This window comes from Microcaecilia unicolor, chromosome 10 (genome assembly GCF_901765095.1).
Source record: "Microcaecilia unicolor chromosome 10, aMicUni1.1, whole genome shotgun sequence".
Taxonomy (NCBI): domain Eukaryota; kingdom Metazoa; phylum Chordata; class Amphibia; order Gymnophiona; family Siphonopidae; genus Microcaecilia; species Microcaecilia unicolor.
In genome coordinates this window covers 37,153,813-37,176,257 of record NC_044040.1, presented here as the reverse complement: position 1 = coordinate 37,176,257, position 22,445 = coordinate 37,153,813, and the positions used below count along the sequence as shown (strand labels likewise).

Here is a 22,445-nt window from a genome sequence, read left to right as displayed (position 1 = left end):
TAAGCCACGCTTAAAGTTAGGCACGGTTTATAGAATAACGCTTACACCCAGGAATTGCACCAACTGAAACGTGCTGCAAATGTATGCGCCTACAATAGGCACGTATCTCCCCTCATTCTATAACAATATGTGTAAGTGTTAGGAATACCCCCATGTTATACACACATATATTTCACTTAATACACACATATATTTCACTTAAATCTAATTAGTTCCGATAATTGGTTGTTAACAAGCCTTCAAGACCAGAGCATGTCCTTTAATTGATAGAAGTACTTCTACATGCTTTTTGTTTTGGGTTGTTTGTTTTGTACTCTGTATCCCTCTCTGTTTGGATATGCAAATTCGGCACATGCCCTAATTTGTGCACGCAGTTTTTAGCAACTTTTATAGAAATAGAGGGATCGTGTAAATGTGGCAAGGATGCATGCAACTTACAGTACTCTGTAAGTTACACATAAGTGAAAGAGCCAACCATTGCCTGCCCATGCTCTGCCCATTTGTATGCCCCTTGCACTATGCGCCATGCCACATGCATGTGCCCTTGCAGAATAGTACATAGGTACTATGCTAGCCTATATGTACATACAGTACATGTACACATTCTGGCAAAAGTATTAATATTCTGTAATTTTATACGTGAGAGGCAACTGGTTATAGAATTGTCCTTTATCATCCTTGTTCTGTAACTTGACATCTACATTTACACATCAAGAACATGTGTAAGTTATAGAATGCTACTACTTAACACACTTCACAAAAAATTGTGCTCTAGGCTCCCACAACCAGAAAATACCATATAAGTTTTATATTTTTTGTCATTTTTATCAGATAATTTTTTTCAGGAAAGAAAAAGCCTGATATATACAGGTCAAATTTCTTCAAGTAACCTATTTTTCATTAATCACTGGCTTCAAAAACACCTCCCACTCTCCCTTATTTTTCAAAAGTATTCATTTTTCTTAAAATAATCATTTTATTATAATCTATATTTTTAAACTAATATTACTTAGCTTGTCAGCAAATCTTTCAAGTCTACCCAGCGTAGGCCACCGTTACTCAGTGCCAAGAAATGTTGCATCAGGGGATTAGAGACATTGGTCAACTCGTGCTCACAGCATCATTTTTTGTTAGTGACATGGCCATGTCGAGTCTTTTTTTTTTCCGTGCCACAGACTTTAATAGATAAATGCTGTATTCATCTACAAAAAAATCTTTTGCTGTTGGATCAAATTGTCTTTGTTTGAGCAATTCCCTACTTTTCCACCTTATTAATGTCGTTATCTGATACATTATTAAATATGTTACAGTGATGCTCAAGGCTGAGATCTTTTGGCTCTAAGGACACATGTCAAAGTCCTTTACGGTATTCTCTGTGGTGTTCTTAATGTGCTACACAATGTCCTGAAAAAGCAAATGTCTCACACTTAGCTTTCATAGTGTGCTCAGTTGTTTCCACTGAAATTTCAGTAGACTTGGAGCATCTTGTGCCTCCATTAAGGGATGAGGAAACTGTTGCCTTGCCGGTAGTTGGTTGCCCATGGTGTCTTGAGTATCAGTCAAAAGAACTGGCAACCATAAGTTACATAATACAGCACAGTGAAGCAGAACATGCAAATAACCCAGTATTTGATTCTTTTCAGTCCAAAATGTACGATGGTGGCAAATGTTGGAGGAAGTGACATCTACAAAAACAGAAAAGACTATGTCAATGTAAGAAACTTTTCAATATATCTGTAGAAAGATCCCAAGATATATACATGTAAATATCATTTACATGCTGACATCTGTGTTTTGTTTACCAGATATATGAGCCAGAGGGAGTGAAGATTTTCAGATGCCCATCCCCAATCTTTTTTGCTAACATTGACTTCTTCAAAGATAAACTTATTGCTGCTGTAAGTTCTTACCTACTGTGGTTTTGAAACCGGAATGCCAGCTTTGGTCACCCAGTGGTTGATGATAGAGCTGTACCGAATAACATATTTTACTATTCGTTTGAATACAAATAATGAAAAATATTATTCAGCTGAATACAAATAATGGGGTTTGAGCTTTAACATAACAAATAATAAAAGAAGTAACATGAAATCAGAGATCAAGTGTTTATTTCAGTAGGATTTAGCACAGTAGAGCCCTGGATTATTTATATTCGAATTTAAATCACTATTTGGCCAAATACGAATAATGTATTTGGGGGCACTATTCAGAGCCGAATCGAATCAAATCAGATATGAATATTTGGTACAGCCCTAGTTGATGGTTAGCTCTGCAAGTGGGAGAGTGAGCCTGATACCTTGTTCAGGCCAGCCAAGGCTAGGGGTGCTGTAGGAGCAGCCCTCACTTCTCTTGGGGGAGATGGGTAACCCTAGGTGTGCCACCTGATTTAGGTCAAACATAGGAGACTGACCCAAGTCTAGGTTTTGGCCCACTGCATCTATGGGCTATTAAGTCTAGTTTCTCTAGGGACTTCAACCCCATAGATTCAATGGGGTAACTTTAGAACGGGATATGCCTTTCAGAGTTCACAACCCCACCTACCCTTGGTAACTTTTCACATTGAACCTGCCACAAAAGACAAAACTTGCTTTCTCTTGCATCTTATTTTTTTCTTGCATGTTTACCATCTTGGTTTATGAGGCTGTTGTGAAGTTATGATTTTAAGGCAGAGCTGAGGTAAAGTTCATTTTAAAGTGAAGCTTCCTTTCAAACAACATGCTATGTCTGGAAATAGGCTCACTACAGCGGATTTCAACACATAGCCAAGAAGTTACTCTTGGAGCATTGTCTAAGTTCTTCAGGTCCAAAGAGAAAAGACAGTTTGAAAATTTCACCTAGAAACATATTTTCCAGGTTGGCTTCAATCCATTGAGGGTGCTACGGAAACGTAACAAAGCTCTCAGAAAAATCAGAAAGCTGCTGAAAAAAGGAGAGCTGCAGATGACACCGGTAAGTCTGTATTATAAATATCTCTTGCTGGGGACCACTCATCGAAATCACATCCACTTTATCAGTCCCAGATTTTCTCCACCACTTCAATCATCAAAATTTTCCAAAAATTTCACAATTGTCTAAAATAATTATTAAACTCTTGCCTCAGTAGAGCATAATTGTCCCACAATAATTTTTGGGCAATACTAACAGCACTAACTTCTTCATCGGCATAAATACTTTTATATTAATATGTTCAGTCCGAAAATATTGAAGATAAGTACTTTGAACATATTAATATAAAAGTATTTATGCCGATGAAGACACAAAAAGGTGCCCTAAATGACCAGATGACCACTGGAGGGAATTAGGGATGACTCCCCCATACTCCTCCAGTGGTCACTGACCCCCCCTCCTACCACCAAAAAATGTGAATAAATATAGTACTCACCAGCCTCTATGACAGCCTCAGATGTTATAGCCAGGTCCATTAAAGCAGCATGCAGGTCCCTGGAGTAGTGTAGTGGTGGTTGCAGTGCACTGTAGACAGGTGGACCCAGGCCCATACCGCCCCCTACCTGTTACACTTGTGATAGAAACTGTAAGCCCTCCAAAACTCACCAGAAACCCACTGAACCCACATATAGATGACCCTTCACCCATAAGGACTATTGTAGTGGTGTACAGTTGGGGGTAGTGGGTTTTGGGTGGATTTTGGAGGGCTCAGTAGACAAGATAAGGGTGCAACGGTGAGATGTGTACCTGGCAACATTTATATGACGTCCACAGCAGTGCCCCATTGCTCTCCTGGGATGTCTGGGGGGACCAGTCTGCTAAAATGTTCTGGCCCCTCCTACATCCCAGTAGTTTGATGTTCTACATTTTTCACTTGTGCATTTTTTCCCGAAAATGGCCTGGAAAAGATAAATGCACAGAGCACAAAACCTTGTTACAAATGGTATTTTGGGGGGGAAAAAAAGATAGACGTTTTGCTTTTTCGAAAATGATCACATGTGCTATTTGGATTTGGGACGTTTACCACAAAACATCCAAAGTCCATCTTAGACGTCATATCAAAAATTCCCCTCTACACATACATATCACCAGAATTTATGTGCACACACTGACACCAGACCTATAGCTGACATAAGTGCTTGCACCTAACTTACAGGCACGTATATACCTGATTCTGTTAGTATTCTTCAAAATAGGTGCCTATGTTCCTTTATGTAATAGGATCCTACCAGGCACCCATTTAAAGAATTAGCCCCAAGGGGCTCTTTTACTAATGTTTACTGCACACTAACAGGCATTAGTGTGCACTAAATGGCTGGAGGTGGCAGATAGTGTGTGCTAACTCATCCGGAGGTGCAAAGAAAGTGTGAGCAAAATCCAAATAAATAAAAGTTTAAGACCAGATAATGATATTCCGTGTGAAGAGATAGTGTGAAATTCCACATGGCTTCATAGATCAGTTTTAGGTGATTGTTGTTTTGTTATTCCTTGTGCTATACTGCTCCCATATTTTCTATATTAGCTTTAAGACTGACAGTTGGATGGTCTTACAAGTGGGCTAACCCATTTTTCACACCTAAGGCAGTTGGCCCAGTTGTCCATTGCTGGGGAAATTTTGTTCAATCACATGCAGAAATCTGCAAATCATTGGCTTGAAGATTAGTCCACTTGTCTGTAGGTAAATATTTATGTCTTGATGTACTAGATCCAAAAGACCACAAATCAGCAACATTGTGGGTTAGACCACTTGTCTATGAAACCATCCAGTTAAAAGTTGGTCCCTTGGCTCAGACCTGCTCAACTCATGTCTTCTATCCAACAGGGTCAGAAGGGGTCAGGCATACTATGGAGGTGACATGTTCAGTCCCAGGGAGGAAGGACTGGAAAAGGGCTTCCATTACTGCAGTAACCCCTGCCAGTCCAGTGGACACCACTGGAGAAACTTGCATCTAGTCATCCTGGCTATCATGGACATTTGCATCATCTGGGTGGGCTGTCTGTGGGGACTGGGGTCCATAAAATGAAAAAATAAATGTATGTGAGATTAAAAAGAATATAAAAAAATGATTACAGTCTGGGTAACTTGTAAAGCTTCATTCATGATGTAAGATAAAATGCTGATATATCCTTTATTTGTTTAATACAGAAGGGTATGATTTGCACTTCTTATGACTACAAAGATTCAGAAGAAGAACTGGACAATAATGAAATAGAAGAGCTCGACAAGCCCACTTATACTGCAGACCTGCCAATTCAGATAGACTGGAACTCAGACCTCCCCAACAACATTAGTGTCCCAAAGATCGATATGCACAGCTTAATCCTTGATTTTGGAGCAGTATCCTTCCTTGATGTCTCTGCCATGAAGGGCTTTAAAGCGGTAATTAGCTTTTCATGGAGTAATCTTTTTTTAAGTATTATACCCCCCAATATTCAGCCGTCGGTGGGCAGCGCTTTGACAGCCCGCTGCCGGCATTCAACCCAGATATTCAGTGCCGGGCCATTTATGGTGACCGACATAGAATATTCAGGTTTTTCAACACCAGCTAGCGCATGACCGATTAAGTCCATATTCAGGCTTAACCGGTCATGGTTTAGCAGGCAAAGATAGGCCTGCTTTTTATCTGGCCTTATTTGGCCACTAAGCCTGGCTGGTTAAGTTCCAAATATCGGGACTTAACCAGTGATAGACCCGGAATGCCCCCATCATCACTGGCTTTATTTTTGGAGCTAACCGGGTATTTTCAGCAGCGATAACTGGTTAAATAATGCTGAACATGACCGGTTATCCATCGAGATGCGAGTTAACCAGTTGGCGGCCGTTCCTGGCTGGTTAACTGTGCTGAATATCGGGCCCATAGGGTTTCTCTCATTGTGAGTGTCTATCACAAACCAATTCCTCTGTGTCTGCATGATACACATTATATTATTAGGAATCAGTTTCCCTAGGGCTGCCAAATGTGTGAAGAAGGTTCTTTTATAACAGGGTATCTGGATTAAGAAGGCAAGAAGGTGTCTACGTAGGCTTTATTTTATTGAGACTCGTATTTCATAAAGACACATAAGGCCTGATATTTTAAAAGGTTTAATTGGGCTGAAGAGGCTCCTGCCTGATAAAACCATGTTGAGCAGGCTGGGGGGGGGGGGGGGGGGGGGAATATTCAGTAACAATTAACCAGGCAGTGCCACTGAATATCTGCTCTGACTGCTGTAGCACTGTCCGGACTAGAGTTGGGGAGGAGCCAGAATTTACCCAGTTAGCAGCAATATTCACTCTGCTAAATGGTTAAATAAGCGGAAAAAAGTTAGGACAGCAAAAAGGCATGGTTTCAACCATGCAGTTAAAACAGATGATGCTTGAGCTGTGAAGGGCTCTATAGATACAGATCCCCATGGTTCATACTGAGGAGGTTGCAATCGTGTGGCCCAACCCCTAGGAGGAGCAGAAAGGAGCTGTTATATAATCTGGTACCACCAATGCCAATACCAGAGCCAATGCCCCAACCAGACCAGCTTACAGATGCTGCCCCTTGGATGGGATATGGAGATGAGGGGGGGGGGGGGGGAGAAGGGGATCAGAGCAGAAGATGGATGGGAGTTGGGGGGAAGAGACAGAGTAGAAGATGAAAAGGGACTGGGGAGGGGGGAGAAGAAGAACAGTGCAAAACATGGATCTGATTTGAGAGGAGAGGAGAAGTACAAAGCAGAAGGTGGATGGGATTTGGGAGGAGAAGGAGAACTCTGCAGAAGATGGATGAGACTCAGGGGGTAGAAGGAAAAGAGAGCAGGAGATGGATGGAACTTGGGGAGGGGCAAGGAGAAGGTGGATGGGACTGGGGGGGGGGAGAGAGAAGGAGAACAGAGCAGAAGATGGAAGAGACTCATGGGGGAGGGAGAAGAGGAGCAGAGCAGAAGATGGATGGGACAAGGAAGAAATGAGACTTGCAGGCTTATTTTCGAAAGAGAAGGGCACCCATCTATTAACACAAATCGCAAGATGGGCGTCCTTCTCCCAGGGTCGCCCAAATCGACATAATCGAAAGCCGATTATGGGCGTCCTCAACTGCTTTCCGTCGCGGGAACGACCAAAATTCATGGGGGCGTGTTGGAAGCATAGCGAAGGCGGGACTGGGGCGTGCTTAACACGTGGGCATCCTCGGCCGATAATGGAACAAAGAAGGGCGTCCCTGATGAGCACTTGGCTGACTTTACTTGGTCCATTTTTCTTGCGACCAAGCTTCAAAAAGGTGCCCGAACTGACCAGATGACCAAAGGAGGGAATTGGGGATGACCTCCCCTTACTCCCCCAGTGGTCACTAACCCCCTCCCACCCTAAAAAACAACTTTAAAATATTTTGTGCCACCCTCAAATGTCATATCCAGCTCCCTGACAGCAGTATGCAGGTCCCTGGAGCAGTTTTAGTGGGTGCAGTGCACTTCAGGCAGGTGGACCCAGGCCCATACCCCCCCTACCTGTTACACTTGTGGTAGTAAATGTGAGCCCTTCAAAACTCACCACAAACCCACTGTACCCACATGTAGGTGCCCCCCTTCACCCCTTAGGGCTATGGTAGTGTTGTACAGTTGTGGGGAGTGGGATTTGGGGGGCTCAGCACCCAAGGTAAGGGAGCTATGCACCTAGGAGCAATTTGTGAAGTCCACTGCAGTGCCCCCTAGGGTGCCCTGTTGGTGTCCTGGCATGTGAGGGGGACCAGTGCACTACGAATGCTGGCTCCTCTCACGACTAAAGGGTTTGGATTTGGTCGTTTCTGAGATAGGCGTCCTCGGTTTCCATTATCGCCGAAAACCGGGGACAACCATCTCTAAGGTCGACCTAAATGTTGAGATTTGGGCGTCCCCGACCGTATTATCGAAACAAAAGATGGCCGCCCATCTTGTTTCGATAATACGGGTTTCCCCGCCCCTTCGCCGGGACATCCTGCTAGGACGTCCTCAGGAAAACTTGGGCGCCCCGTTCGATTATGCCCCTCCATGTGATTCAGTGGGAGTTATAGGAGCAGAACAAGGAATTATGGATGGGAGAAACTGAGTGGGAATTTGGAAGGGATAGTGAGGACTTGGAAATTGGTAGGTATGAGTGGAGAGTGTGCTGATGGGTTGGAATTACTACTACTATTACTACTACTACTACTTAACATTTCTAGAGCGCTACTAGGGTTACGCAGCGCTGTACAGTTTAACAAAGAAGGACAGTCCCTGCTCAAAGGAGCTTACAATCTAAAGGACGAAATGTCAAGTTGGGGCAGTCTAGATTTCCTGAATAGTGGTATAGTGGTTAGGTGCCAAAGGCGACATTGAAGAGGTGGGCTTTGAGCAAGGATTTGAAGATGGGCAGGGAGGGGGCCTGGCGTATGGGCTCAGGGAGTTTATTCCAAGCATGGGGTGAGACGAGGCAGAAAGGGCGGAGCCTGGAGTTGGCGGTGGTGGAGAAGGGTATTGAAAGGAGGGATTTGTCTTGAGAGCGGAGGTTACGGGTAGGAACGTAAGGGGAGATGAGAGTAGAGAGGTAAGGAGGGGCTGCAGATTGGGTGAATTTGTAGGTTAGCAGGAGAAGCTTGAACTGTTTGCGGTACCTGATCTGAAGCCAGTGAAGTGACTTGAGGAGAGGGGTGATATGAGTATATCGGTCCAGGTGGAAGATAAGATGTGCAGCAGAGTTCTGAACGGATTGAAGGGGGGATAGATGGCTAAGTGGGAGGCCAGTGAGGAGTAGGTTGCAGTAGTCAAGGCGAGAGGTAATGAGAGAGTGGATGAGAGTTCGGGTGGTGTGCTCAGAGAGGAAAATTATAGTGTGAAATGGAGTTAACAGAAAGGGGATGTAGGGTGGGGAGAGGCTAAGACATGGTGTAAATGACCTGGAGCTTGCAGAGAGGTTGAATGGCATTGAAAAGGGATGGGGGTGCTCTGCTGTAGAGGCACATGAGAGAGGCAGTGGATGGGTCTCTGAGCGGTTCAGTGATAGTGGAAATGGGTTAAAAAGATGGTAAAAGAGAGGCAAAAGGAAATCGTACTGGGTGCCCCATTATAAAATTGCTGTCCACAAATACAGTAGTTTTACTTTTAACAAAATGTAGTCCCCTTAGTACGTCTAACTCGATAACATGAAATCTAATGTTGTGCTATGGTCGTTTGTATTATATTCATTTTAAATGGAAAGCATACAAAGTAAAGAACTAAGCAGAATATTACAAATGTCCGCCTCTGAATGTTTGTTATTGTCATGATCTGTGTACATTGTTACTGAGCAATACTTCTTTGTTTTGTTTTGGGGTTTTTTTGCACTACAGATTTTGAAAGAATTCATCAGAATTGAAGTTGATGTGTACATTGTTGGAACAGACAGTGAGTTGCTTTATGAGTGTTATTTATAAATACAGTTCTTCATAATGTATTACTCCTTCTGGAGATGTGGAATTGAATCTGGTCTTAGACAACTGTCCATGCCATAAAACCAGACGTAAGACTCTAAAAAGAATTTTTAAAAAAATATTTATTTATCCAGTTGACTGATGAGATCCTACAACCAAAAAGCGGACCAAATTCTCGCCAGGGACGCCCATTTTTTTTCCATTATCGGCCGAAGCCGGCCATCTCTTAACCACGCCCCGGCACGCCCCTGTCCTGCCTTCGCTACCATTCCGACACGCTCCCGGGAACTGCGGCCGTCCCAGCGACGGAAAGCAGTTGGGGATGCCCAAATCGGCTTTCGATTATGCCGATTCTGGCGCCTCTGAGAGAAGGGCGCCCATCTCCCGATTTGTGTCGAAAGATGGGCACCCTTGTCTTTCGAAAATGAGCTGGACAGTCTCCTAATATCCCAAGGTCCTCCTGCAATTTCTCACAATCCACATGCAATTTAACAACTGTGAATAAGTCACCTCTCATATGCAAATTCAATCACCTCACTCACAAATGGCTTTGAAAATTGTCCTAATAAAATCTACAGTAAAACTGAAATGGCCCTTGTATTGAATTTGATGAGAATGTCGTCCCGGCAGAAAGAACGGTTTCTGATATAACTGGCTTGCTTTAAATTTGTCTGGTCTACCTGTAAAAACAGATTACCACATAGTAATTAACACTTGAGATTAAAGTACAAATTTAGATACATGTTTTGTCAAGGGTAGGGATCTGTGCCTTGCAATTCTGCACATGAAACTTAATCTCACTTTTTGATTGGGGGGGTAGATTTTTTTTTTTTTAAATAAGGAATGCAAGTAAGTTTTCTATTATATTCTGTTATCCTGCAGGTGATCTTCTGGAGAAACTTCAAAGATGTGATTTTTTTGATGATGAAATTAAGACATCTATGTTTTTCCTGACCATTCATGATGCAGTGCTATATGTACTGAGCACAAAGGACCTGTACCACTTATCAAAACGCAAAGCCATTGAGGTAAGAATCACGTCTTCTACATGGCTCCGACTTTTAAAGCAGTGGGTTGACAGCTTTAAAATATTCCTGTATCGTTACGTATCATGTGACTATACGCTACATATGAATTAAACCTGAAGAATGATTATTTTAGGAGCTAGCAAGATTGGGCAAGAGGAAGGCATAGTCTGACGTCAGTTCCTGTGAACATCTTGCAAAGCTAGCCATTCTATTACAATGACCTGAAGCACCGTTCCTTCTAAGTTGAACGGGAGTCCACCAGGGTGGTGCATCAATATTGTGTTTTCAGTGGCTAGAGACAGGCAGGTTCCCTGGATCCCTGCAGAGCTTGCCTGTCCCTCAGTATTGAAAATGTGATAGTGAAACAGCACTCCCCCCCCCCCCAACCCCACTGGCACGACTATAGGTGGAGGACTCCCATTGAGCTTAGAGGGAACAGTGTCCTGAAAGGTCATATTAATAAGTTAGAAACTAGAACATACAGTCCAGCAAATATGTAAGGGGTCCTTTTACTAAGATGTGCTGAAAAATGGCCTGCGCTGGTGTAGACACGTGTATTGGACGCGCACAGGTCTATTTTTCAGCGCACCTGCAAAAAAAGGCCTTTCTTTTGGACGAAAATGGATGTGCTTCAAAATAAAAATTGGTGTGCATCCATTTTAGGCCTGAGACCTTACCGCCACCCATTGACTTAGCAGTAAGGTCTCATGCATTAACCAGGCGGTAATCGTCAACGTGCGCACACTGCTGATTACTGCCCGGTTAGCGTTGTGCGCCAGAAATTTTTCGGTGTGCATACTGGACACGCGTAAAAAATGAAATTACCACCCAGGCCACACGGTAATTGGGCAGTAGTTCTGAATTGGCATTCATTGGGCGCCTATGCTTAGTCTAAGGGGCCTTTTTACTAAAGGACATTAAGCCCTTAACACACAGTTAGCAGTTGAAAACAGGCTTACTGCAAAATGTGCAAAAGATTTTTTGCAGTAATTTCCTGTTTTCATGTGATGTGCATTAGTGAATTTTTGAAAATATTTATTTTGAGGGGGTGTGACACGGGCAAGAAATGGGCATGGAAGCATTATCCAGCTACAGTATTATGATTAACATGCGCTAAAGGAATAACAGAGTTAATGCAGGAGCAATTATCACTTTCCTATTCCTAAATAGGAGCAGGTTAGTGCTCTCGTTTTAACTTTTTCCAGGTGGTATGCACAAATAGGAAAATTAATTTGCATCCTGAAAATGGAAAAATAGAAACACCCTTAAAGTATGGCTTCGTTAGGATTACCATATTTTGTCCTCTTAAAAAGAGGACACATGTCCCGCCCCTGTCCTGCCCATGCCCCACCCCTTTTGCATCATCGCCCCGCCCCTGTCATATATTCCTCTCCCCTCCCCCGGGTCACATATTCCCCTCCCCTGCCCCATCACCTCCCCTCCCCCTTCTCACATATTCCCCTCCCCTGCCCCCCGCCGTCACCTCCCCTCCCGTCACCTCCCCTCCCCCTTGTCACATATTCCCCTCCCCTTACTTACTATCTACTGCCCTGGTGGTCTAGTGACCTCTTCAGGGCAGGAAAGAGCCCCCTCTTTCCTGCTTGGAGCGCTGCCTTGCCCTGCATCCTTCTCGGTCTTGGCTCGGGATTCAAAATGGCCGCTGAGAGTTGAAGTCTCGCGAGGCCGCTTCAACTCTCTGCGGCCATTTTTAATCCCAAGCCGAGACTGAGAAGGATGCAGGGCAAGGGCAAGCAGCACTCCGGGCAGGAAAGAGGGGGCTCTTTCCTGCCCCAAAGAGGTCACTAGACCACCAGGGCAGATAGTAAGTAAGGGGAGGGGAGACCCACAGTGCCGCTCGCCTGCCCGCCCGTTTGTCCAGAAATCCGGACAAACAGGCGGGCGGGCAAAACCCGGCGGACGCCCCGGACATGTTCTCAAAAAGAGGACATGTTCGGGGAAATCCGGACATATGGTAAACCTAGGCCTCGTTAAATCTGGGCTTAGCCTGCGGTAAAATCTTACATTAAAATGAATTAAGCCCAGCTTTTAACGTGTTTTAGTAAAAGAGTCCTTACATTAACAAAAATGGCACAGAGGCTGGTGGCACCCTATAGTCTATCTGATTTATTGGACCCTTGGATTTTGATGACAAGAGTCCACTTCTGAGAAAAATTGAAACGTTAATAGATGGCAGTTTCTATCAATTAATTGTCCCCCAAACATGCAGCATCTTTCTCATCAAATCTGACGAGAAAGGTGCTCTTGTTCTCGATAGCTCAGGTCTGTAAGTAGCCATCAGCCTCTTTATCGCTACTGCATAGATACACTACCACAGTACAGTTTAGGATGTTTGCTTAGCCATATACAGTGGGGGAAATAAGTATTTGATCCCTTGCTGATTTTGTAAGTTTGCCCACTGACAAAGACATGAGCAGCCCATAATTGAAGGGTAGGTTATTGGTAACAGTGAGAGATAGCACATCACAAATTAAATCCGGAAAATCACATTGTGGAAAGTATATGAATTTATTTGCATTCTGCAGAGGGAAATAAGTATTTGATCCCCCACCAACCAGTAAGAGATCTGGCCCCTACAGACCAGGTAGATGCTCCAAATCAACTCGTTACCTGCATGACAGACAGCTGTCGGCAATGGTCACCTGTATGAAAGACACCAGTCCACAGACTCAGTGAATCAGTCAGACTCTAACCTCTACAAAATGGCCAAGAGCAAGGAGCTGTCTAAGGATGTCAGGGACAAGATCATACACCTGCACAAGGCTGGAATGGGCTACAAAACCATCAGTAAGACGCTGGGCGAGAAGGAGACAACTGTTGGTGCCATAGTAAGAAAATGGAAGAAGTACAAAATGACTGTCAATCGACAAAGATCTGGGGCTCCACGCAAAATCTCACCTCGTGGGGTATCCTTGATCATGAGGAAGGTTAGAAATCAGCCTACAACTACAAGGGGGGAACTTGTCAATGATCTCAAGGCAGCTGGGACCACTGTCACCACGAAAACCATTGGTAACACATTACGACATAACGGATTGCAATCCTGCAGTGCCCGCAAGGTCCCCCTGCTCCGGAAGGCACATGTGACGGCCCGTCTGAAGTTTGCCAGTGAACACCTGGATGATGCCGAGAGTGATTGGGAGAAGGTGCTGTGGTCAGATGAGACAAAAATTGAGCTCTTTGGCATGAACTCAACTCGCCGTGTTTGGAGGAAGAGAAATGCTGCCTATGACCCAAAGAACACCGTCCCCACTGTCAAGCATGGAGGTGGAAATGTTATGTTTTGGGGGTGTTTCTCTGCTAAGGGCACAGGACTACTTCACCGCATCAATGGGAGAATGGATGGGGCCATGTACCGTACAATTCTGAGTGACAACCTCCTTCCCTCCGCCAGGGCCTTAAAAATGGGTCGTGGCTGGGTCTTCCAGCACGACAATGACCCAAAACATACAGCCAAGGCAACAAAGGAGTGGCTCAGGAAGAAGCACATTAGGGTCATGGAGTGGCCTAGCCAGTCACCAGACCTTAATCCCATTGAAAACTTATGGAGGGAGCTGAAGCTGCGAGTTGCCAAGCGACGGCCCAGAACTCTTAATGATTTAGAGATGATCTGCAAAGAGGAGTGGACCAAAATTCCTCCTGACATGTGTGCAAACCTCATCATCAACTACAGAAGACGTCTGACCGCTGTGCTTGCCAACAAGGGTTTTGCCACCAAGTATTAGGTCTTGTTTGCCAGAGGGATTAAATACTTATTTCCCTCTGCAGAATGCAAATAAATTCATATACTTTCCACAATGTGATTTTCCGGATTTAATTTGTGATGTGCTATCTCTCACTGTTACCAATAACCTACCCTTCAATTATGGGCTGCTCATGTCTTTGTCAGTGGGCAAACTTACAAAATCAGCAAGGGATCAAATACTTATTTCCCCCACTGTATTTTCAAAGATATTTGAGAGGAAGAAATCCATCCTTGTTCATTCTGTGTATAACCAGTAATGTTTGTTGGCAGTTGAACGATGGAGATAAATTCTACATGAATGGAAATACAAGTGGACAGTTACGCAACAGAGACTGTACAGTGAGTGAAATATTTTTCTGTCTTGATATCTATCCCGATGATCAGCAAAAACTGTTCTAAGACCAAGATCTGGCCCATAAAGCTTGCCCTGTATACGAGCACAGCTTTTGCTTTATGATTTTATCTTAGAAAGATGTGGTAGCCGTGTTAGTCCACTCTTAAAGGTTATCAATAGAAATCAAACAAAATAAAACATGGAAAAGAAAATACGATGATAGCTTTTTTATTGGACATAACTTAATACATTTCTTGATTAGCTTTCGAAGGTTGCCCTGAGAGCGACTGCTCCGGACCAGGGGTGTATCTGCGTGGGGCCTCAGGGGCCTGGGCCCCCACAGATTTCGCCCTGGACCCCCCTACCGCTGCCAACCCTCCCCCTCCATTGCTCGCCTACCTTCGCTGGCGGGGGACCCCAACCCCCGCCAGCCGAGGTCCGCGTCCTCCTGCCGCTGCCGGCTGCCTTTAAAGAATTCCGTCAGCTGGCGGGGGACCCCCCAACCCCCGCCAGCCAAGCCGAGGTCCTTTCATTTTTCCACTGAAGCTGGCGCCGACGAAAGTTTCTTTTGAGTCTGACGTCGCTGCATGTTGTACGTGCAGGACGTCACACTCAGAAACAGAATGAAGCTGTTTCTGAGTCTGACGTCCTGCACGTACAACGTGCAGCGACGTCAGACTCAAAAGAAACTTTCGTCGGCGCCAGCTTCAGTGGAAAAATGAAAGGACCTCGACTTGGCTGGCGGGGGTTGGGGGTCCCCCGCCAGCTGACGGAATTCTTTAAAGGCAGCCGGCAGCGGCAGGAGGACGCAGACCTCGGCTGGCGGGGGTTGGGGTCCCCCGCCAGCGAAGGTAGGCAAGCAACGGAGGGGGAGGGTTGGCAATGGCAGCGGCTGGGGGGAGGGGGATCGGCGGCGGCGGCGGCGGCGGGGGGGGGCTATAATGTGCCCCCTCACTCTAGCCCTGGCCCCCCCTACCGCCGCAGTTCAGATACGCCCCTGCTCCGGACTCTTTTGCTTCCGCCCTGTGCGAGGACTCAGACTTTGCGATGAGCGTTCTAGCTCGTTTCCCTTTTGCTTCCGCCCTATGAGAGGGCTTAGACTCTGCGGTGAGCATTCTTGCTCGTGTCTCTTCTGCCCCCAGTCTGCGTGAAGGCTTGGACTCTGCGGTGAGCGTTCTTGCTCATTTCCCCTTTGCTTCCGTCCTGTGTGAGGGCTCAGACTCTGCGGTGAGCATTCTTGCTCGTGTCTCTTCTGCCCCCAGTCTGCGTGAAGGCTTGGAATCTGCGGTGAGCGTTCTTGCTCGTTTCCCTTTTGCTTCCACCCTGTGCGAGGGCTCAGACTCTGCGGCGAGCGTTTTTCCGATCTGACGAAGAAGGGCAACCTTCAAAAGCTAATCAAGAAATGTATTATGTCCAATAAAAAAGGTATCATCTTATTTTCTTTTCCATGTTTTATTTTGTTTGATTTCTGTTGATAATCTTAGAAACAGAAAGAAGAGCATGTATATGCACCAGCCTCCCAGTGGAGATGGTAGGGGCAGAAGCAGTAACAGAATTTAAGACACTATGGGAGAAGCCCAGAAGATCCTTAACAGGGCAGAACTTAGGTTAAAGCCAAAGGTGGCATTGCAGTAGGGTGAGAAAAGGGGCAGATGAGATAGGCTGATTCCACAAAGGATCTATTTCTCATAGCTCATTTACAGAGATAAGCAAATGATATCCCAAGTCTACCTGGTTAATAATATGTTATAGACTTTTCCTCCAGGAACTTGTCCAAATCTCTTTTGAACCCTGTGATAGTCACCTTGATCACATGAGTACAATAGAATACTGTAGTGAATAAGTCCATATATGATATTTTCACCTAGAATGATCATCCTTCATTGGCCACAGCTAAAGCTAGCAAAATATTCATCCTTCCAACTAGTACTTATGTGAACTTGTTTGAAATGGTGATATTCTTTTTCAGTTACACAAAATCTGTTAGATTTTCTAATTCAAATAGTCCCCTTTTCTACTGGATGTAAAATGGTACAAATTTATTTATTTATTTGTTACATTTGTATCCCACATTTTCCCACCTATTTGTAGGCTCAATGTGGCTTACATAGTACCGGAGAGGCCTTTGCAGGCTCCGGTGTGAACAAATACAGGGTGATGTTGTGGGAAGATCAAGTTCATGTGGCACAGCCACATTAGGGAATCGGAGAACTGAAGAGTTGTGTTATGTCCATTACGTGCTTTAGTTTGGTTGTGTTGCAGAGATTAGGCATTTAAATACTTCTTGGTGTGTTTTTCTAGGTTCCAGAAACAAAATTCTAATGGCCCCAATTACCAGGTTGACAAGATCCTCACTTATGAAGAAGAAAATATCATTCCATTCTGACTTACAGAAGAGGAAAACAATTATATATAGATATATATATCTGTGTGTTTGTATAAATCTGTATAAATATTTGCTGTACAAATGTACATATGAGGATGTTTTATTACATAGTTATATTTTTATTCCATTTTGGAATTTGTATCATGGAGAGTAAAGTGGTGTGGTAGCTGTGTTAGTCCATTTTTAAAGGTAATAAATAGAACTAAAACAAAACACAGAAAAGAAAATACCTTTTTTATTGGACTAACATATTTTTTTATTAGCTTTTGATGGTCATCCTTCTTCTGATTTGAAGATTTCTGATCTGAAGAAGGGTGACCTTTGAAGGCTAATAAAAAAAATATTAAGTTAGTCCAATAAAAAAAGGTATCATCTTCTTTTCTTTTCTCTGTTTTGTTTTATTTCTTTTTATTACTTATCAAGGAGAGAAAATAGGAAAGACGTGTAGGAGGCAATTCTATAAATTGGTGCCTCCATTTAGACACGCCAGTGCCGAGTGTTTTGTTCCAATTCTGTAACAGCATCTGTGTGCCAAGATGCAATTATAAAATATTAGTGTAAGTTTAGGCATGAAGATTCACATCATCTCAATGGCAGGTATATATGGTTGTGTCTATATGCATAAAGTGATGAATGTAACTGATAAGTTCTGCACTTCACCTGAAGACATACCCATGGTCTGCCCATGCTCCACTTATGTATACGCCCCCTCCTGCAGTTAAACGCTATGGGCTAGATTCTATATATGGCACCCAAAAAATCAGCGCAGAAAAAAGCGTTATTCTATAAGCCACACTTAAAGTTAGGAAAGGTTTACAGAATACAACTTACACCCGGGAATCACACCTCACTTTTTTGGCACGGTCACTTGCAAAAACTGAAACGTGGTGCAAATGTATACGCCTAAATTAGGCATGTATTCCCCCCCCCCCCCTTATTCTATAACAATGTGCATAAATGGTAGGAATGTCCCCCATTCCACCCATGCCCCTCCTATTTCCATGTTAAATTTACACAAAGTCCAATTAAATTTAAATTAATGCCAATAATTGCTTATTAAAAAGCCAACTATTGGCACTAATTGGCTTCTTAGTCAACTAAATTAGGCGCACGTCCAAATATGTGCGTGCAATTTTTGGCGGCTTTTATAGTATTAGAGCGTATAGTACTTAGGTGCTACCTTTTAGAATTTTCATGTAGCTACCAAAGATTGGTGCCCTTGAGCTTTGGCCTCCTGAGCCACTGTCTCACCTGGCTCATGCCTTAAGCCGGCACCAACTACTAATGTAACCCAGTATCAGTGTGCCTAACATTTCCGTGCGCGCAATGATACTGTCATAAGTGCAGGTTCCTAAATACAGCAGGGACGCATGTAACTTCCAATATTCTGTAAGTTATGGGGTCCTTTTACAAAGTAGCGGTAAACCCAACACGGGCTTTCTGCTCGCTAAAAGGGAAGTACCGCTGGGCTACTACAGCAGCCCAGTAGTAGATCCCATGCGTCATATCTGGCGCTACCAAAAATTTTTATTTTTATAGAGCCAGTGTGTACCCAGCAATAATTGGACAGTATCGCGCACTGGCCAGTTATCGCCGGGTTAGCGCGGGGCCCTTTCCACCTGTAGAAATATGAGCACAGGTCAGCATCCCAGCACAGGTCAAAAAGGGCACAGGCTGACAAGCCGGTGCACTCTGGAATCTATCAGAAATTGAGAAGCCTGTAATTTATTAAGGAACATAAACCTTTTAAACTCAGGAATTTATGATCTATTATGATACCCTTACAAGCAGGCCTTGGGAAAAGAAACTAGTATGAACAAGAGAATGTGATTTAGTAACAAGGGAAAATTGATGATGAGAACAGAATGATCCCTGAAGAAGATAAGTGCTGAAGTAATGTGAAGCCTCGCTTAACACAAAAGGTATATAAACAATTGTACCAGAGCATTACGTTGGGGAGAGGCAGAGGCAGACCACATGTTTGTGTCCCCTGTGCTCCCCATGAGAAACTAGCATTTGTAATGTAACTTACTCTTGGTAATACAAGAATTGCTTTTCTCATATGCATGTAGCTTTGGTTTCTTTTACTCTTCCCAGTTGAGAATGGCTGGCCTATGCTAATCTGGGAAGGGATACAAGCAGCCTAAAAACAGTGGTGGTAAGTGTTCCCCCCTGAAACAGCTGTGCGGCAAGTGCTTCACTTTCTGCACAGCCATTTCCTGAAAAAAACAAAGACCTGTGTTTTACCTTACCTTTTAAAGGGGGCCTCAGCACGGATGCCAGCACAGGCCCCCTTTTGCCGCAGCTTCGTAAAAGGAGCCCTTTGTACGTAAGTGGGACCCCACCCATATATACACCCCCTTGCATTTATGAGCTATGTAAGTTAGATGTGCTGTTACAGAAAAGTGCTTAGGCATCCTGCTGGCACAGTTGCTAATATTCTCTATATTTACACTTGTATAGGGAGTGTAAATGTAGAAACTCAGCTATAGAACGGCCCTTTACATGTACTGTATACTAAATATGTGCATAGCTTTCTTTCATAATATTTTGTACATTGACGAAAAACATTTATACTGTATTTCCACTATTGTATTGATAGAATACAGTAACGACATGACTCTATCTGTATTTTTCTAATTTCATATGGTTACATAAAGGTTCTTATGACAATAAAGGTGTAATAGAGTGATATAATGAGTTTGGCATATGAGCACATAACACATTGATAGCCATCATCACTTGCTAGAATTAGAAAATGCCACATATATATTGTTAATTGCATGACTTAACTTGCTTGTGTGTTTAGTATGTTAAATAAGCATAGATGTAAATATTATTGTAACTATAACGTTTCTGGCATGTATATTCTTTAAATCATGTAAAGAAGTACCATTGGCTCACTTATATTGTGTTTTTATTAGTGATGTTTTTATGCCTTTTATATTTGACTAACTTGTGATCCGTCCTGGTCCAGGCGGAATATCTATATATATAAAAGGCAACCCCAACGTTTTGAAGCCTCCACGGAAGTTGAGGCGCCCGAGATATCCGGTGTGCCCTGGAGTGTCTGCACCGCCCTCGCGTCAAAACGTCATGACGCATCAAAACGTCATGACGTCGAGGGCGGAGCTATTGACACTCGAGGGCCGAAACGGCCCACAGCGAACAAGGCAAGTAGCTTCGAGGGACGGAGGGAGGGGGCCCCTTGCTAGCGCCCGTCTCATTCCGCTCAGAAACGGGCATTTTTTCCTAGTTAATTAATAAATCATTAACCATGTCACAGAAACCAGAAAGAGCAAGAAGAAACATTGCAGAGATATTGAATTGGGAGTACCACTACTATATGCTGCCCTGACGAAACTTATTTGTCAGAAATAAAGCACTGGTACATGGGAGGCACATTGGAATAAATGATACAGATTTATACATTTGGAGTACTTGAAATGGTTTCATTTTTAGTTAAGATGCAGTTGATTTTTGAGGTTTATCGGCACTGAAACCAAAACACTTGAAAAAAGGAGAATTCTGAGATTACACTAATCAGAACTTGAATTTTCTGCCATAGCATTAACAGTTAGACTCTAGAAGGCACAGCAGGACCTCGTTCAGTCCTCATTCCCACCCCCCCTTCCCAGCTCCCACCCACCCTTAGCTCAACTCTTCATTTATAGTCAATTATTCTAATCAGAAGAACAAGAGGAGAGTTTTCATTAGAGTTTTAATTACATTTAAATTAGTTTCTGAGAAGCAAATACTAAATAAATGACATATTATACCATATAATTTTAAGGCTCTTTATATTCATCTGATATCCCTAGTAGCTTAAGAAGTTTTAATTAAACCACTCTATAATACTAAGATGCAGACAGCAGTCCAGCAGCAAAAGGGGTGTTTTCCAGTCTTTTCCATTGAGTGTCACATGTTTGATTATCTCCCAGCTGATGAGAGGTTATATGTGTGTGCTCGATGAGTCCATTCTCATGAGGCTAGAGAAGCAGACTTGGAAGAGCTGAGGGAGACAGAGAGATACACAGAAAAAGCCCATAGGGATGTTGTAGAGAAGTCTCACCTCCAGTCTGGCAGCCCCTGTGCTTTCTTGGAGGAAGGAGGTCTTCTAAAAGGACAGCATTACCCTGGTGAAGCTGGAAGTAATCCTGTAGCCAGGACCAGCCCACCAGGGGATGCAACATGCTCTTGTACATAGGATGTGTCTCCAGGAGCTTCTGCCCAGGAAGGAAGAGTTAGGATGGCTGTTGTAATTGGTGATTCAATTATTAGGCATGTAGATAGCTGGGTGGCTGGTGGTCGTGAGGATCGCCTGGTCACTTGCCTTCCTGGTGGGAAGGTGGCAGACCTCACACATCAAAGAAACAACAAGTCAAGCGGAAGATATTCAGAAGGACCAGACTGAAGTCACAGATGTTGACAGTCAAAAACGATGGTTTTTGACTGTCAACATCTGTGACTTCAGTCTGGTCCTTCTGAATATCTTCCGCTTGACTTGTTGTTTCTTTGTGTGTTTTTGCGGGAGAATTGGACTCTCTTTGTTGTTCTTCAGACCTCACACATCACCTAGATAGATTTTAGATAGTGCTGGGGAGGAGCTGGCTGGCTTGGTACATGTGGGTACCAATGACATAGGAAAATGTGGGAGGTAGGTTCTGGAAGCCACATTTAGGCTCTTAGGTAGAAAGCTCAAATCCAGAACCAATATGGTAGCATTTTCTGAAGTGCTCCCCATTCCACCTGCAGGGCCCAATAGATAGGCAGAGCTCCGGAGTCTCAATGCATAGGTTAGGAGATGGTGCAGGTAGGAGGGGTTTAGATTTGTAAGGAACTGGGCTACATTCTTGGGAAGGGGAAGCCTATTCCGGAATGATGGGCTCCACCTTAACGAGGGTGGGACCAGGCTGCTGGCATCAGCATTTAAATAGGAACCAGCACCAGCAGCTTTTAAACTAGAAACTGGGGGAAGGCCGACAGTCACTCAAAAGTGCATGGTTTGGAACAAGGGATCTTTCAAAGATATCACCAAAACAGGGAAGACATGGTATCCCGATAGCGAGGTTGTAATAGAGACCATAGTAGATCAGGTGTCTTTAAATAAAAAGCAGACAAAAGATTGCAAATTATCACTGTCAACTGCTGAGCAAGATATAAATAAGAACAACAAATATAGTTTGAAATATCTATATGTGAATGCCAGAAGCCTAAGAAATAAGATGGGAGAGTTAGAATATATTGCACTAAATGAAAAATTAGATATAATAGACATCTCTGAGACCTGGTAAAAGGAGGATAACCAGTGGGACAGTTTCAAACCAGGGTACAAATTATATCATAGTGATAGGGTGGATCAAATTGGTGGAAGGGTAGAATTGTATGTAAAGGAGGGCCTTGAATCAAATAGATTGAAAATTCTGCAGGACACAAAACACATCTAGGAATCTCTATGGATTGAAATTTCATGTGTAAAGGGGAAAAGGATAGCGATAGGAGTGTAGTACCGTCCACCTGACTAGGATGAACAGATGTAGAAATGTTATCAGAAATTAGGGAGGCTAACAGACTGGGGAACACAACAATAATGTGTGAT

The 22,445-nt window shown here is 43.7% G+C and overlaps 1 protein-coding gene across 1 annotated transcript in view; it reads left to right on the top strand.

The window, feature by feature from the left end:
• Positions 1–14,525, top strand: part of LOC115479045 (chloride anion exchanger-like) — a 49,854-nt gene extending 35,329 nt beyond the window's left edge. The window contains exons 13-19 of the mRNA XM_030216761.1: positions 1,644–1,713; positions 1,806–1,898; positions 2,854–2,949; positions 5,093–5,326; positions 9,255–9,309; positions 10,218–10,363; positions 14,397–14,525. Of these exons, the coding sequence (XP_030072621.1) occupies positions 1,644–1,713; positions 1,806–1,898; positions 2,854–2,949; positions 5,093–5,326; positions 9,255–9,309; positions 10,218–10,363; positions 14,397–14,525 (823 nt within the window). The remainder of the gene's footprint in view (positions 1–1,643; positions 1,714–1,805; positions 1,899–2,853; positions 2,950–5,092; positions 5,327–9,254; positions 9,310–10,217; positions 10,364–14,396) is intronic.
• Positions 14,526–22,445: the final 7,920 nt, after the last annotated feature.